This window comes from Leptonychotes weddellii, chromosome 2 (assembly GCF_054177405.1).
Source record: "Leptonychotes weddellii isolate Sample4059 chromosome 2, ASM5417740v2, whole genome shotgun sequence".
Classification (NCBI taxonomy): domain Eukaryota; kingdom Metazoa; phylum Chordata; class Mammalia; order Carnivora; family Phocidae; genus Leptonychotes; species Leptonychotes weddellii.
Genome location: NC_138370.1, coordinates 71,857,774 through 71,874,833, shown reverse-complemented (window position 1 = coordinate 71,874,833; position 17,060 = coordinate 71,857,774). Strand labels below are relative to the sequence as shown.

The following is a 17,060-nucleotide window of genomic DNA, read 5'->3' as shown; positions in this document are numbered from 1 at the left end:
ATTTGCTCTTTCAATAACTGCACATGAATCCTGGAGGAAGATGTAATCATTCTTATTTTACAGATGACAAAATTGAGGCTTAGCTAGATTAAGTAACTTGGGCACAACTGAACAGAGCCAGGATGCTAATGTAGGTTTGCCTAATGCCAAGGACCAAGCCTTTAGCTTCCCTTCTATTCTGTTTCTTTTTGCAAATTCTTTCTTTTTGTTATCCCAATGTAATTCAAGAGAAAAATCTCTGGGCCACAATAATCTCTTGTCTCATTGCCTTATTGTTAGCAGGTGAGTAACTCCATTCCTTTCTTCCTTTCTCTTCCCTGTCCCATGGCAGGGCCCTGATATGATAGATCAACACTACATTAGTATCAACAATGTTAATCAACATGCACTTAAAATAAATCTAATGTGATATAATACAGTCTTGCTTTATTACCTGCCATTAAGGAGGCCTTAACAGTTAATCTGCTTTGAAGAAAAGATATACTAACACAGTTTATCAAGGGTTTTTACCATGTTTTAATTGTGATTCTGATACTTACACTAGGATTTACAAGTCCTTATTAGACCTTTAGTACTTTCTCACTATTTCCAATGTAAGTGACTAGAGAAATATGATAGCAAGATTTCACCATAAAATATTTTTTTCATCTGGAAGACTCTAATCTTTTCAAATAAAGAGTATTTCAACATTTTTAATATAAAACAACAAAGACTTGGCTATTCATATTCATAATAATGAAATATAGACCTCAATGGCCACTTATGAGATAATGATTTTTATTTATTTATTTATTTTTATTTATTTATTTTTTAAAGATTTTATTTATTTATTTGACAGAGAGATAGCGAGAGCAGGAACACAAGCAGGGGGAGTGGGAGAGGGAGAAGCAGGCTTCCCGCCGAGCAGGGAGCCCAATGTGGGACTCGATCCCAGGACCCTGGGATCATGACCTGAGCCGAAGGCAGACGCTTAACGACTGAACCACCCAGGCGCCCCAAGATAATGATTTTTTTTTAAAAAGATTTTATTTATTTATTTGACAGAGAGAGCGAGAGAGCACAAGCAGAGGGAGTGGCAGAGGGAGAGGGAGAAGCAGGTCCCTTCTGAGCAGGGAGTCTGATGCAGGACTGGATCCCAGGACCCTGGGATCATAACCTGAGCTGAAGGCAGACGCTCAACCGACTGAGCCACCCAGGTGCCCCTAGATAATGATTTTTAAAAAGAATGAATATTCTTTAAAATGTGTTGTCTCTAGTATATACAACTCTCCTACTAAGGATATTTAATGTTCTACATTTAACATAAAGAGAAGGCAGAGGCAATTCAGAGTGAGCAGGTTGGGTCTTGGTTTCCTTATTTCTACAGCTCCTCTGAACCATATGAACTTAATTTAATACACTTGATTGGCATGTGGTCTCTTTAAATTCTCATTTTTTATTTTTTAAAATTTGAACAAGACAAAACCAAATAGTGTTATATTTTTTCAATGAGAATGTAAAATATTAACACAGTAATATATAATTAATAGATTTTTAAAAGAGAGGAGAATGAAATAGAGACAAATAAAAGCTTTTTGGAAAATGTCAAAAGGAATTTCTATATTTCTTGATTTTAAAAGTATTATCCAAGTCCTTGATTTACAAAAAGGATATTGAAACTGAGGTATCAGCTACAGAAATGCTGTAATAATAATGTCAGTGTTCCTACATAATGCTAAATTTGCACATTATGGGTGCCATGTATTTATCAAGGCAGTCAATCATCCATTCAACAGTTGAGCTGCGAGAAAGCCATATTTGGTCAGTGTTTAAGTTTCAAAAAAGAATTTTCAGGAATGAATGAGATTTATGGGAAAACTTTTTTATACATTCAAATGGTAAAACTACATAAACTAAGAGAAAATATACATTTGTGTTTGCACATGTACATCTTTCATTTATCAATTGACACACAAATTCATGGTATGTATATAGTGACATATGTATATGTTCCTAAGTTGTCAGAAAGCCTTGGTAAATGATCAAATTACCTTCCTGTTATCCCATTATTAGTAAAAATAGCAAAAATAGCTCATGACCTACCTTTGTGAAATTTTTGTGAGAATTAACAACCACAGCAGTCTTTGAAGACATAAAAAGCAGCCACCACTGGTGGAAAAACTATTAAAAACAACCCTCCTGTAATGCAGTATGGTGCTAAATGGGACCAGTGCAAATGAGCTGCCTGAAAGCAATGTTTCATATTGTTACCTTTGATGTTCTTCCCTGGGGCTCCAAGAGGGCATGAAGGGAAGCTAAAGCAGCTTTCCTCCGCCTTGCTCTTGGTAAATTATTTTATATAGACTCGTGGTAAATTATCCATTCCTTTTTCCCAGAAGAGAGTAAGTAATATTGGATTATAATTGAACACTGGCAATAGGGACAAGGCTTTGTTTTAAATGCTCTTGATACAGAATGAATAGAGTTATTTTAGGAGATCGGTTACCGAACTCCAAATTACAAAGGCAACACTGTAGAGGAACTACAAATATGGCATTCATCATAAAGATCTCCAGTGTGGGCCTTTTCTGATGAAAAGATTCTTGCATTAGGAAAGGATCTTTGGGTCTGAGCGCTGAACAAAATTCATAAGTTCATGTGAGCTCTGCCTGAATGGTTGCCAGACAAGAGTTTCAGAAATACAGGCATTATTCTCTCCCTCACTCTGGTAGAAACCTGGGGCAGGAAATAAGGCAGAACTTCTGCTCTGAGGGTGTTATTGAATGAGAAAGAACCATAGAAAATATAGCTCATTACCCCAAGAGCAATCCATCAGTAATAAATTCTATGCTAATATCTAAATTAACAAACGCATTTAAAAGCTCATTAATTGAACAAGATGTCCAGGGGCCTTACTGAGGCCATGAGTCAAAGATCTGATAACCACATTCTGTTGCAACCATATGTCTCTAGAGTAGCACTTCAAAATCCTGATTGATATGGGCGATTGACATCACAAACATGGACTATCAAGAAAACCACAGACACTTCATTTTAGCCTCAAAGTGTCAAACAACATCCAGGATATACAAGAAAAGCCAATAGGTAAAATTCTTTCTTGTTGAGTGCATCTTCTTCCATCTTGTGTTCTAGTGTATTGATAGAATTACCGACAGCATTGAAAATGCCTAATCCCCTGGATAATGGAGAATGACATCTGGTAACCCAAAGTGCAGAGATTGGACCCTACACGGCAAATACTCTATGATGTTTGCTGGCCATCATGGTGACAAGGACAAAGATCTGGCTGGAGAGTGCTTACCGTTGCAGCCAACCACATGATTTCTACATTCTTTCTTTTTTTGGCTTGGATATTTTGATGGAGATTTTCTAGTAATCCTTTTAAATCATTTTGTTCTTGAAAATGTGAAATGTCTGGGGAAAAAAAGGAGAAAGAAAGGGGGATCATGTTAGTATTAAGCTGCCCATGGAGATTTGCTCAATTTATGTACAAGTAGAATTTCCATAACAACAAATAACATTTGGAGCAGAGAGTATCTGAAGATAATCATATTTATTAATCTGAGGATAATCATAGATATTAATCTCTCCAGCTTTATTCTTTACTTAGAAATATGCCTCAGCCTCCTCCTTTACGTATTCTGTACTATTGCGTAATGTCAGTTTTCATATACTATTATTTTACTAACAAGGGAAACATTTTTGATGATGACGGCAGCCTCCCTTCAACCAAAGCATGACACAGATGAGACATGAGATATAATTTTACATCTAAATATAACCACTTTCTGCTACTAAGTAGCTAGTCTGAATCAAGAGGATACTTTAAAGTGAACACCTCAGGGGTGGAAGAAATCTGAAGGTTCAAATGAAACACAGGAAGTCAGTTTCTACAGCAAGATACCTTCACCTTAGCACTACGGATATTTTGGCTTGGATTACATTTTGTTGCGGGGAATGGACCTATATTCTGCATTGCAGAAAGTTAAGTGGCATCAGTGACCTCTACCATTTAGAAACCAGTAGTACTCTTCCTGTCAATCAAAAATGTCTCCAGACACTGCCAGATGTTCCTCAAGGGCAAAATCTATCCTGGTTGAGAACAACTGCTACTAAGGAGGACAGGTACAGCATGGAAAGAGGGAAAACATGAGAGGTGATAGTTAATTATATGAGATAATTAGATAGGGAGCCGGAAATGACTGATGCTCAGATCTCTACCTACTAATAATTAAAGCATAGGTAATAAATGGCACACATTTTATATTAAAACCTAAGGCAATGCACATCATGACATAAATGTCCCTGACACTTGGTGAGATGGGGTCAAGATCAGAATATAGAGATGGAAACAAAAAGTCTTTCTAAGAGAGTTGTTGGATTAATGCTGTACGGTATGAAAATGTGCTCTAATGTTGAATCTACAACCCGAAGGATGAAGAATTCCTAAGAGTTTTAATTGAGTTTGAAAACAGGAGAAAATCCATAAAAATAACATGGACTGTATGTAAGCTCTCCAGTAACAGTGAAGCAAAACTGAGATTCCTGAATCAGATCTCTCTCTCACAAACACACACACACACACACACACACGCACACACACAATACAAATAAGTTGTAATCATAGTGTGACTTTGTACTTTCCAAAACTGTACCAGATGTTTCATTTTATTAAAATAATAAATCTGAGTAGTTCTTGATCTCAGCTCCAGAGAGTGAGGAAGTATCCTAATGACCTCTACTAGCAATCTGTATCTGCCAAAGAGTGAAAGTGGTTGGTAAAATAAAAATACCCATTGAAAACAGTTATATATCATCTTGAATTTCATGACCACAGAATAGGGGAAGGTCAGGTACAATTGAGATGCATCCTTATGTTAGGGTGATGAGATTAAAAATATTCATATAAAATATATGCATGATTCCACTGTATTAGTTTCTAAATTAGGAAAAACCATCAAAAGTCAAACCCTTACTATATAACTATAGATGATTCTCTTAAGACAGACAAGGTTTGACTAAAAACATCACATTGCTTGATAGGAGACTCTCTGATATACAGAAATTTTAACAGGACACAGCCCAAAGATAAAGGGAAGAAGGCATAAGGGAATGCCTTGAAGACAGTTACAAAACCAGCTCAAGAGTCTATAGCTGACCAAAGAAAGTAAGGACAATAATGCCACTTTTTAATTCATACTCACGGAATAAAAGAAACAAGAAGTCAGGTCTACCATCATTGCCTTTAATGAACTAAAATTTAAGCAGCCATATAAAATTATGTACAGGTATATCATTAACAGGGAAAGTGTCCTTGACATCGTTGAAAGGAAAAACTGGTCAGATCAATGAATGAATTTATTTGTATAACATTGTATGCGTGTGCAAGTGTGTGTGCGCATGTGTGCATGTGGGTGCTTACGTCTCTCTAAACATGCACGTAGGCAGATAGAGACATCGGTCATTGTTAGGCTGTAGGATTTAGAGTGATTTTTCAACTGCCTTTTCATGTCAATTGAGACATTTAAAATAAATGTGTGCTGTTTTTAAAGAATAAACTTATTTTGAGAGAAAGGGAGAACACAGTATATGCATAAGAAAAGGAAAGAACCCCAATTCTTAGGATACAAAGAGCTGACCTCAAAGTCTTCACAGTTCAGTAGGGGGAGATAGATTTTTAAACCATCATTAACTGTAGTGAAGTGTACTGTGGGCTATGGCATTAAGTCAGTAAAAAATAATAGAGACCCAAGGGAAGGAGTAAGCAGTTCCATAAAGAATAGTTGGGTAGGGAAGGGTCTCTAGCAATGATAATGCTTCGTGGCTAGAGAGCATTTGAGGCCCAGGAAAACTGTCAGCAAATGTGTGGAGACATGAAGCAGTACTGTCAAAGCAGGGAGCTCATAGTTCGTTATGTCCTTGTGGGGCCTGGTCCCAGAGGCAGGAATTATGAAGGGCCTTTTCTGCTATGCTGGGAATTCTGGGCTTCATCCTAAAAAAAAAAATGGAAGCAACTAGGGAATTTTAATAGGGACATAACCATATCTGAGATGTCCCTGAGGTCCTTTCTTTCTCTTTTTTTTAAAAAGATTTTATTTATTTATTTGTCAGAGAGAGACACAGCAAGAGAGGGAACACAAGCAGGGGGAGTGGGAGAGGGAGAAGCAGGCTTCCCACTGAGCAGGGAGCCTGATGTGGGGCTCAACCCCAGGACCCCGAGATCATGACCTGATCGAAGGCAGACGCTTAACTGACGGAGCCACCCAGGTGCCCCCCTGAGGTCCTTTCTGAAGTCACCTGGTATAAATGGCTTTCGAATGTTTTTGAAAGGAATACAGAATACGAATTTTACCTGCAGCATTATGCACACACACAAAAACACACACAGTTCTGTAATAAGAATTTTATGAAATAATACCCTAATCACATACACTGTTCCCTGAATATATTCCGTTCTATTCCATGTGATGATGATGATGATGATTTTTATTATTATTGTCCTAACCCTCAAAACTGATCTAACAACCTGGAGTCAGCATAAAAAAATTTGCAAATTACTGACTTAGGGCAACCCCATGTCTAAGATGCTTCGGTGACTTTCCCAAGGTTCATAGTCAGAGGAAATTAAAAAAAAAAATCCAGTCTCCAAATTCCTATACCAGCAATTTCCCCCAAATCTGTGTTAGCTGGTGGTACTAAAAGGCAGTTCCAGTATTAACACAATGAACCGGCTTCTTCAGAATTCTGAAATCCAGAATAAAGTACAATGATTTTTCAAAATAATTTAGTTTCATTATTGACATGAAAGTTTTTTAATCAGTCATTTAAAACAGACTATAAGGATCTGAAAATAAATGGTCATCCTTTGCCTATTTCTACCCCATAAAGATAGCACTTTAGGATAGACAGGCATGATGTCCCATAGAAATTTCACCCCTTCTTCCCAGGGCATGCTTTATAGAAGGAAGTTATTTTGATGTTCTTAAAATTTTCAGGCCACTATTTCTATTTCTGTAATGATAAAACTTGCTTTATTCACAGCACATCTCTACCAATTCAATACTTTGGTTGCCGCCAGTTTTTTTTTTTTTCAATCTGACAAAAATCCTAGAGGTTACAGAAATTCAGGTCTGGTTCTGGCAGGAAGTATCATTAGTAATGACTGGTTTGTGGATTAGTAAGTGAGATTTCAAGATTTAATGACAGCTCCTGATAAATCAACTGAAAATCCTGGTAAACAGGGAATATGGATTGGTTTTTAAACTTAGAATGAATCCCTTCAAATGTAAATATAGCCAATAAGTCTTGCTTTGTCTACTCATTCCTGCATTACTCTAGCACAGAATTTAGACAGGGTAACTGAATCTCCATACCTATCTCAATAAGAGTATTCTTTTTTTCAAATGGGGTTCAAGAAAGTATTCAGGTGAAAGGTACAAGAATGTTCATTGCATTTATTGTTTATAATATTAAACAGCAAAAAACCCATCTAAGTGTTCATAAAGAGAATGGATAAACTGTTATATAATCATGAAATATAATATTATATCATGGAGATAATCAATAAGCTTGCTACATTATATATGCATATATTGGCATGAATATAGAGAATGTTGAGCAAAACAGTAAAAATTACAGGACTCATGCAAAATAACAGTAATAATATAAAGTTAAATATGCAAAACTACCATATTTTTTATGGATAATACATGTGGGGTAAAAATATGTATGATAATGTAAAACACCAAATTCAGGATATTGATTTTCTCAGAGAAGGGAAAGTGAGGGATTGGAACTGGAAGGGGTGCAAAGGGGGCTTTCCTTCTATCTGCATTTTTTCTTACAAAATTTCTGAGGCCAAGTGATGGGTTCCCTAGTGTGTATGATCTTACGATCTGTTCTTTTTTTCTTTGTGTGAAACTTTCATAATTTTTTTTTTAGAGAAAGCACGGAGCCAAGATTCCCAGAAAGTGACTTCCAATGCCAACTCTGTCCCTGCTTTGACATGTGGTCTTAGGTGACTTGCTTAACCCTTGGTCCCTATTTTGTCAACTGAAAAATGAAAACAATAACCCTGCCATGCTTCATCGACTTGAAGTGGAAAACAATTAATAAAAGTCTTGGCAGAAGTGCCTACACTGTTAAATTCTGTGTCAACTCTGAAAAACAGAGGAAGACATTAGTAGCTCTTAGGAAAGCATTCACGGTCTCAGATAAGATGCCAACTTTCTCAGGCAAAACTCAGAATTTATCCAAAGTAAGGTGCATACAGGTGCACACAAAGATCAGAATTACAAACCATCACAAACCGTGTGACTGGTCTCTTACCACTCCCCAGTGGCACAGAATAGCCAAATTCAGAGTCACTTTTTATACCAGTTTTCTCCTTGTTCTGTCAAATGGGGTTTCTTTAAGATGACATTGGCTGGAATCAAAGGTGGGGTGCTGACAAGTGAATAGGAATAGGACTGTAAACTCTTAGCCGATTGATCTGTGATGCTAACGAGGTCAAGGCAATAGCTTCATCACCTCATGGTCATACGACTTTATGTTGCCAGAGAGGGTTCCAAGATGAAATTGCAATGAAAGCTGAATTCCCAGCACCTTTCCACCCATTTCCCACTTCCTGGCAGGCATAAAATTTACTCGGGATCAATCATATCCTCATTCTGAAGCCAACTGATGTAATCCTATCCCCTCTGAAGTCAGGACTAAGTTCAGGGATGGGCATCGAAAACTAAGCCACTCAGAACTTGACTGTGACCTCAGCAATTATTTCAGGGGTATGCAAGTGACCTGTCCTGCCCCTGCTGAGTGAAACTCAGGACTCAAATGTTGAAGAGGGAAGAAAAGTCCTCTTTATCTTTGGCTGAACAGGCAGTTGAGCATGCCTGCCATCCTTTAGTCAAGAGACGGCCCGATGTAGGATAAAGTCAACATTAAGAGTGGCTGAGTGATGAAGTAGGGCTGGAAAGTGTCTTTTCAATACTGCTAAGCCAATGAAACAACTTTCCCTTGAAGGGTTGCCTGCCTTACCATTGGAATTTTCAGTTTTGTTAATAAAGTCTCTTGTTAAAGCCAGTTTGAGTCAGGGTTTCTGTCGCTTGCAATAAAAAACATGCTAAGGTGAAACACATGGTTATATGGGCATTTTTTAAAAAGATTTATTTATTTTTATTTGAGAGAGAGAGAACACGAGCAGGGGTGAGGAGCAGACTCCCCCCGAGTGGGAAGCCTGATGCGGGACTCAATCCCAGGACCCTGGGATCACTGACCTGAGCCAAAGGCAGATGCTTAACCGACAGAGCCACCCAGGTGCCTCTATATAAGCATTTTTAACATTGGCCAGCCTTATTGCAAATGTGTATTGTTGCTTTAGAGGTGAGAAAAAGACAAATAAGTAAGAATGTCTCTGGAAAGCAGCACATCAATCACTTCTACAGTGATGGACTTAAGACATGGCTCCACATTTTTTGACACTCCCTCTGTTGAGAGGTGGAGTCTATGTACTTTCCCCTGGAAAGTGGGTGGGCTTGTTACTGTCTTGACTAACAGAGTATGGCAGAAGTGATGCTACATCACTTTTGAGGTCAGGTCATAAATGACTATGCAGCTATTGTCTGATTCTCTTGGAACCTGGCTGTCTGTATTCCCTTTTTTTGAGATGTTCCCTGTAAGAACCCAGGCACTTTGCTGGGAGAAGCCCAAACACATGGAGGCTCCTGTTTAGGTACTCCACTCAATGGTTTCAGCCAAGTCCAGCCCTGGAGTCAGCATGGCCCAGGTGTCAGCATGTGAGTGCAGAAGCTTGCAGAGGACTCCAGTTCCTAGCCATAAGTGACCCCCTCCCCCTCCGCACCAATCTTCTTTCCAGTGGAGGTCCCAGATATCATGGAGTGGATATAAACCATCCCTACATGTTCTATCTGAACACCTAACCCACAGAATCTGTGAGCACAAATAAGATGATTCTGATTTTTATATCAGTAAATTTGGGATAATTTGTTACCTAGTAATAATCAGAATGAAAAAAAAGAAACAAGTTAGAAGGGCCTGTACCTCTAAGTATGAAAAATGAACAATACTTTCACAGTCCACCTTGGTTAATGCTATATTCTGTGATATCAAATCTTATCTATAATTAATTCTGAAATAATTATAGTTAAATGTACTAGCAAGCAAACAAATGCAACTAGGTGAAAGCCATTGAGATGTCTTAAAATTGGAAATTATGTGCTTTCAGATGCTGTAAAATCTTGAAAAATATAGAAAAAAGCCCCAGTGAAACTGGCTTTATTTAAATTGTATTTCCAACTTAACAATTGACAAAAAAGGCAATATAAGAAATCAAATATCAAACTCCCCACCTGAGCAAAGCTGAATATTTTTGACCTACACACTTTGTTTTTTTTTTAAATGAATTTCAAGGTTGCATCACCCATAGCAAATGAAAAGACAAACTTTAAAAGTAATTGTTAAAATATATTAAAAGCAATGTGTTAAAAATTCTTTAGGAATTTCCTTACTCACTATTTTACACTGAAGGTCATGGAATCTGGTATGCAGGGAGGAGAGTAGAATTGTAACATATTAATATTTTTTTCCCATTTTCCTTTTTTTAAAGAAAACAGTCATGATTGATTTCTGAATCTCCACAGTTTCAAGTCATATCAAAGGGTTGGGGGATGGTTTGTAGGTAGATGACTCTCAATAACTTACTTTCCTCAGATACCTGAGATAGTTTTATGCACAGATAGTAGAAAATTTGAGTATGAAAAGCAGCTTGACACAGATTCCCCAGCTCAGTCTTTTTTTTTTTTTTAAGAGAGAGAGAGCGAGCATGAGCAGGGGAGGGGTGGAGAGAGAATCTTAAGCAGACTCCAAGCTCAGCCCAGAGCTTGATGTGGGGCTTGATCTCGTGACCCTGAGATCATGACCTGAGCTGAAATCAAGAGTCAGAAGCTTAACTGGCTGAACTACCCTGGAGCCCCTCAACCCGCCCCACCCCCAACCCAGCTCAGTCTTCTTGTGAGCCCAGTTGTACTGCTTGGAATACTCGTGCCTGTGTTCAAGTAAGTGGCCTAGGTCCTTAGCACTGAAGGAAGGTGAATGGTGGCCTTTTCTTTTTCCCAAGGTAACTTCCAAGTCCCTGTATTTTACTCTGACAAGAACAATAGCAAGAAAAGTCCTGTTGAGACCACACATTACACACAAAAAATCTGAAAACCAAAGCACGAATGGATTTCTCAAAGCTTAGGACAGAAAGGGAAGCAGCTTTTGAGGTAATTCCAGTATCCCACCTCCCTGACCATGTATGAGCCAGGATGCCAGTGAAATATGCCAAGGCCAAATGGCAGCACAGAGATGCAGATGTGTAACAAGGCCATCTCCAGAAAAAGTTCAGCACTTCCATGCTCCTCCACTTTCTGATAACATGGAAGGAACTGACTCCCAAGTTGCCAGAATGATAGCCAAAACAAAGCAGGGGGACAGTTGAGAAGACAGGGATTTTTCCCAATACGCAAGGTCTTGGCATGACTTCTTTAGGCTCCTGGAGGCAAGTAAGAATGAGATCTTGAATATTTCATACTATATAGAATAAAATAAAGAACTCTTGAGGTATTAAGAAAGCTATAGATGAGGTAAAGTAGAGGAAGAAGATTATGGAAATAAAGCTGCTTTAAGAGGCTCCGAAATGAAAAAGAAAGAGGTAATAAGAATACAAGATCTACATTTTATTCCATTCATATAGCTCCTTTTTTGACTTGAAGTGAGTTCTAGTTTTATAACCTGGGATTCTCATATATTTATTGAGAGCAACAAAATATATTAATCTACCCATGTTGCCAGACTTCTCTTTTCTGACCCACCTGATACAGATAATTTTGTCTTTGGGTCTTGAGTTTCTCCCCCTTACCTGACATCTAAGACGAGTTCTGCTTTATCTGGAGTTTTGTTGTGCAGAATTGGAAGCATGAAGAAATAAAGGTGGGAGAAAAGGTAAACCAGAATGAAACAAAGACCTTGCACTTGTGGTTGAGAAAAGTAGAATAGTAAGTAGTGAATAGTAATAGTAATAGTAGTAAATAGTGAATGTTTGAGAGAGTGGCATGCTCAATAGAGTGAATTAGAGAGTTAGAAAAAAGGATTTAAAAAGTAAAATTGCGAGTTGCTGGTTGTCTCCTCATTGATATTTAATTAAAAGTTGGAACTAATTTTTATTTACCTTTAATTGTTAGGCTCCTTATTGGATGTAACTGGAGTCATCACCATATTAATTTAGGTGATATTTATTTCCAAAAGGGAAGGTGAGCCCTAAGATTTTTAATATCTATCTTACTCCTCACTGTGGGACCAATGAACTTATCCTAATAGTGATGGTTTCAGGATTTCATCTCTATCAGAGTATTCCACAAAGGAATATATGTTTTTTAAAAGAGGTATCAAATAAGCAGTGATTATATGAAAACAATTCATTAAAGTTAGCATAGATAGCTATTTGAAGGAATACGGATGAGACAGAAGAAACGAGTATATATTGAATGGACAAAAGAGGCAGGTTGGTTCGAACTATAGGAAGAGCTTTACGATCAATTTCAACTGGATCAATAAGTTGACTTGTTTGTACACAGGAGAAATATAAGTCTCTTGAGAAACTCAAAGTGCACACTGTCATGATCTTATCCATCATTCTCACATTTGTAAGTGCAATGTGACATCTTCTCAGTACAGAAACTGACACTGGAAAAATTAACTTCCTTTCTCTGGTGAGATAATGGTAGAATGTACTTTGAAGTACTGGCATATACGTATTAATTATTCTCATTTAGTCGATCATGAAATGGAGGCATTCAAAACATCAAGTGATTCACTTAAGTGAGCTTTCCGTTGAATTCATATCTTTTGATTTCATGCCATTTTATGCAGACTTACTAGGCTGGTTTACTGGGAGTCTAGCCAATCTTTGATGAGCGGTAGAATCTGTAATGCAAGACTTAGTCTACTTAGTCAACAGACAGGAGAGGCCCCGTGAGAAGGAAAGAAGGCAGAAAAATGTAAGGATGGCTAAAAGACTAATCTTAGACTTTTCTTATACAAATTAGAGCAGAATAAGGCTAACCAAAAAAAAAAAAAAAAAAAAACAACTGATGCATCTAATTTGTGAAGTAACATAGAAGATGCAGAAATCAGTGCTGAGGGAGGTGGCTATTTGTATGGGCATATGTGAGTATGTGTGTCTGTCTTTGTTATCTGTGGTATCGTTTGGATTTGTTGCTTCTCTCTCGTATACAAGTTATTGGACACTAGACGTCTATGTCTGTGGTTTTACCTGCACATAGAGAATTAAAACGGAATACTGTTTTGTATCACTTGTCCTTTCAAAAAGTCACAGGAGTGCTTCTAGAGACAGATCAGGAAAAATAAATTCTCTTAATCTTTATTAACATCAGAGAGCATTAAAAACTTGAAGAAGCAAATACATCAGAGTTTCTTCTGCAATGAGTTGAAAATAAACTTGTAATTATTAGCATGTAGAAATTATAAACAGAAAATAAAGGTACTGCTGGAAACATTCAAATGTTTTTAAATTTGCAATTTTAAATTAAGAAGATCAGGAGTCCTTAGATCTACCGCAATGGTAGAGCAGGACTATAAAAGTGAAAAAACACTTAACTGGGAGTCAGGAAATATGCAACTTAGTCCCTGTTCTCCCACTCATCAGGTCTGTGAACTTAATAAAATCTATCTTGGATCCCAAGTCCCTCATAAGGTTGGACTAGACCGGTATTTGTTAAAATATGTCCTGAGGAGCATTTATTTGGCAAGATGCTCATGAGTATTTCATATATACACATATATATGGCAATAAAATGCTATTTCAACAAAATTAAATAGCTTCAGACACTGTAGAACAGAACTGGCAAATTATGACTTGCAGCCTAAACCCAGTCAGTTTTTTGTAAATGCAATTTTATTAAAATTTAGCCATGTTCATTAATTCACATGTTGTCTATGGCTTAATTTGCACTATAATGGCAGCCTCTAGTTGAGCAGTTTTAACAGACATCATTTGACCCTCAGAGCCTGAATTCTTTACTCTCTGGTCCTTTACATAACAAGTTTGCTGACCAGGCTATAGGCCTTTTCAAAACTTTCAAAGTGATAATGTGAATTCCAAAACCACTTGACTATAGAATCCTTTTATTCCCCAACAATTATTAGCAGAAATAGCATTCCTTGGAATAGTCTAAATTATTTACAAGATCCCAATTCTTCTCTGATTCTTTAAAACATTCAACTAAATGGCCTCACATATCTCATTAATTCAATCATTCAACAAATATTTTTGGAGTATAAGCTCTGGGCCAGATAATGTTTTGGGTACCTGGGATATAGTCAAAATATAGACAAGGAGACTTGTCCTCATGGAGCTTACATTCTGAGGAGACAGAGCCAAACAAGGTAAATGACATACTGTATACTAGAGGACGGCAGATGTTATGGAGAAGTGGACCAGGCATGGGAGACTGCAGTTGTAAAGAGAGCAGTCAAGAAAGGCCTCACTAAGAAAGTGACATTTGGGGAAAGACTTAAAGGAGATGAGTGAAAGATCCATATAACGGGAAAGCATTTAAGGCAGATGAAATGGCCAAGGAAAAGTCCTAAGAAACAGCAAGAGGTCAGTGTGGGGCAGAAGGGAGCAAGGGAGGGAGAGAGAGGTAGAAGAGGAAAGTCAAAGAGCAGATTTGTTGTCAGATTACAGGGAGCCTTTGAGACCATTGTAAGAACTTAGGTTTTTTAGTCCACCAAAAAAATAAGGGCTATTGGAAGAGTTTGAGAAGATACATGATTTTATCTTCCTTTTTAAAAGATCACTTCGGCTGCAGTGATAAAAACTCAGTGAGGTTGAGAGAGGAAACAAAGAGACTGGAAGGGCATTATTGCCATAATCTGAAAGTGAGAATAACAAGGGCTTGCATAGAGCAGTAGCAAGACAGGTGGTGGGAACTGGTGGTACATTCTTGGGGAATAGAGCCAGTGAAATTTTCTGATGGACTGAAAGTGGGATGTGAGAAAAAGAGAAGAGTCAAGGGTGACTTCAAATTTTTTTTTTTTTTGCCAATGCAAGAAAAAAAGCTAGAATTGATTAAAAACTAAGATGGGGATGATTGTAGGAAAGGTGAGTTTTTAAGGGCATATCAGGAACAAAGTTTGAGGGGATGAGCAGGATATATGAGACCCGGGAAGAGAGATGGGCTGGTGATGTAGGTGCAGAGGTCAATAATGAATGATGGTATATAAAGCAACGAGACTGTTCAAGAACAGCAAAGTAGATATCCATAGACTAAATCCTGGGACACTCCAACATTTGGAGGTCAGAAAGATAATGAGGAATGGAGGTTGAAAAGTAGCAGCCAGAGAGTAGAAACAATCACAGAAAAGTGTGGTGGCCTGGAAGCAAGTGATGAAAGACAGAAAAAATAACGATGTCAAATCTATTACTAGATCAAGTAGGATGAGGACAGAGAATTGAACATTAGCTTTAACAATATAGAAACCCTGACAAAACCAATGTCAGTAAAGTTATGTAGACCAAAGGCTGACTGGAGTGGATCTGGACAAAAACAAAAATGGGTAGAGAAAAATTGGAGACAGCTAGTAATCTTTAAATTCCACTCTTACCTGTTCTTTCTGGAACATTTCCAACCTTAAGGTAGTCCTGCATTATGAAATAATTTCTGCCAATACCTTTTCCTCATCTTTAATGTCTATGCAATGCCAAACATATGGGTAATATGCGAAAATTTCCTCAGTCATCTGAATGTTTCCAAATACACATTATGTTTGAAAGAAAATAAGTAAAATATTTGGACAAGTAACTGGATTTTTCATTTGTATATCTAGACATGTACACGGTATCAAATTAGATGTCTGCAAGACAGAAATTATTAGTAGTAAATTAATTATGCAGTAATTTATAGTTCCTGTTGGAAGAACATTCATGTGTTAACTTAAGAACCTGTATCTTCTTTTATCTTCATGTTTGTTGGAAATGCCAAAAATCTATAATAGTTAGATTATTCCTTGTACTTGAGAAACTTAGACACATTAATTTAGCCTGGCATAATAAATCAAAGTAATCTCACATTGACCAGAATCATGATTACAGCTGAGTTGCTTTATACACACATTTCGCTTAGGTCAATAAATGTTTGTTAAATAACAATAAATAAAAGATACAACATTTCAATATTCTGGGAATTTCACTTTCTTTTACACTCAAGTCTAGAGTATAAATGAGACACAAAACACAAATTTACAGTGTGATAGCTAATCTATAACATTTTACAAGTCTAACCTAGTGGTTTTCAAATCTTACTGTACAGCACAATCATCTGGAGGGCTTGTTAAAACACAAACTGTTAACCCCACGTCCAGATACAGATTGTTTGAAATTATTCTTGCCTGGGTAAAAGGTAGGAAGAGGTGCTGAGGGGCAGAGGGGCAGACTGCGCTGGTCAGCTCAACTGCTGATTTGTTCTCGTATCTCTCTGTACCTTTTCTCCTTTGGCTCTTTATCACAGGAAACCCTTGTTCCTCAGGCTGCTTGCTGCCCACTGACTCATGATTAAGTCTGGACCGTGAGGATTAAGAGGGAGATTAAAGGAAGGAGGGAGACAGAAACCAGTTCATTTCTTCCCTGATCTCTCTGCTTCTTAAGCGGCCATCTGTGGCTTCCGCATGGCTTCAGTTCCCAGGGGCAACTGCTCTGTCCATGGTCCCAGCTTCTACTGGATAGCCCCCACTCAAGAACCAAGATGCAGCTGGGTGGCCCTAGTTATTGTTCCTTGGTGACGCTACATCTGGCCTAAGTACCCCCCCCACTTTTTAAAAGATTTTACTTATTTATTTATTTGACAGAGAGAGAGAGAGAGAGCACAAGCAGGGGGAGTGGCAGAAGCAGAGGGAGAAGCAGGCTCCTCGCAGAGCAGGGGGAGCCTGATGTGGGGCTCGATCCCAGGACCCCGGGATCATGACCTGAGCTGAAGGCAGATGCT

General features: G+C 37.8%; 1 protein-coding gene across 1 annotated transcript in view; it reads right to left on the bottom strand.

Annotated features, from left to right (window-relative positions):
- The window catches only part of INPP4B (inositol polyphosphate-4-phosphatase type II B), a 631,805-nt gene that overhangs the window by 49,079 nt on the left and 565,666 nt on the right, over positions 1-17,060 (bottom strand). Inside the window, exon 23 of the mRNA XM_081813115.1 lies at positions 3,302-3,414. Within this exon, the coding sequence (XP_081669241.1) occupies positions 3,302-3,414 (113 nt within the window). The remainder of the gene's footprint in view (positions 1-3,301; positions 3,415-17,060) is intronic.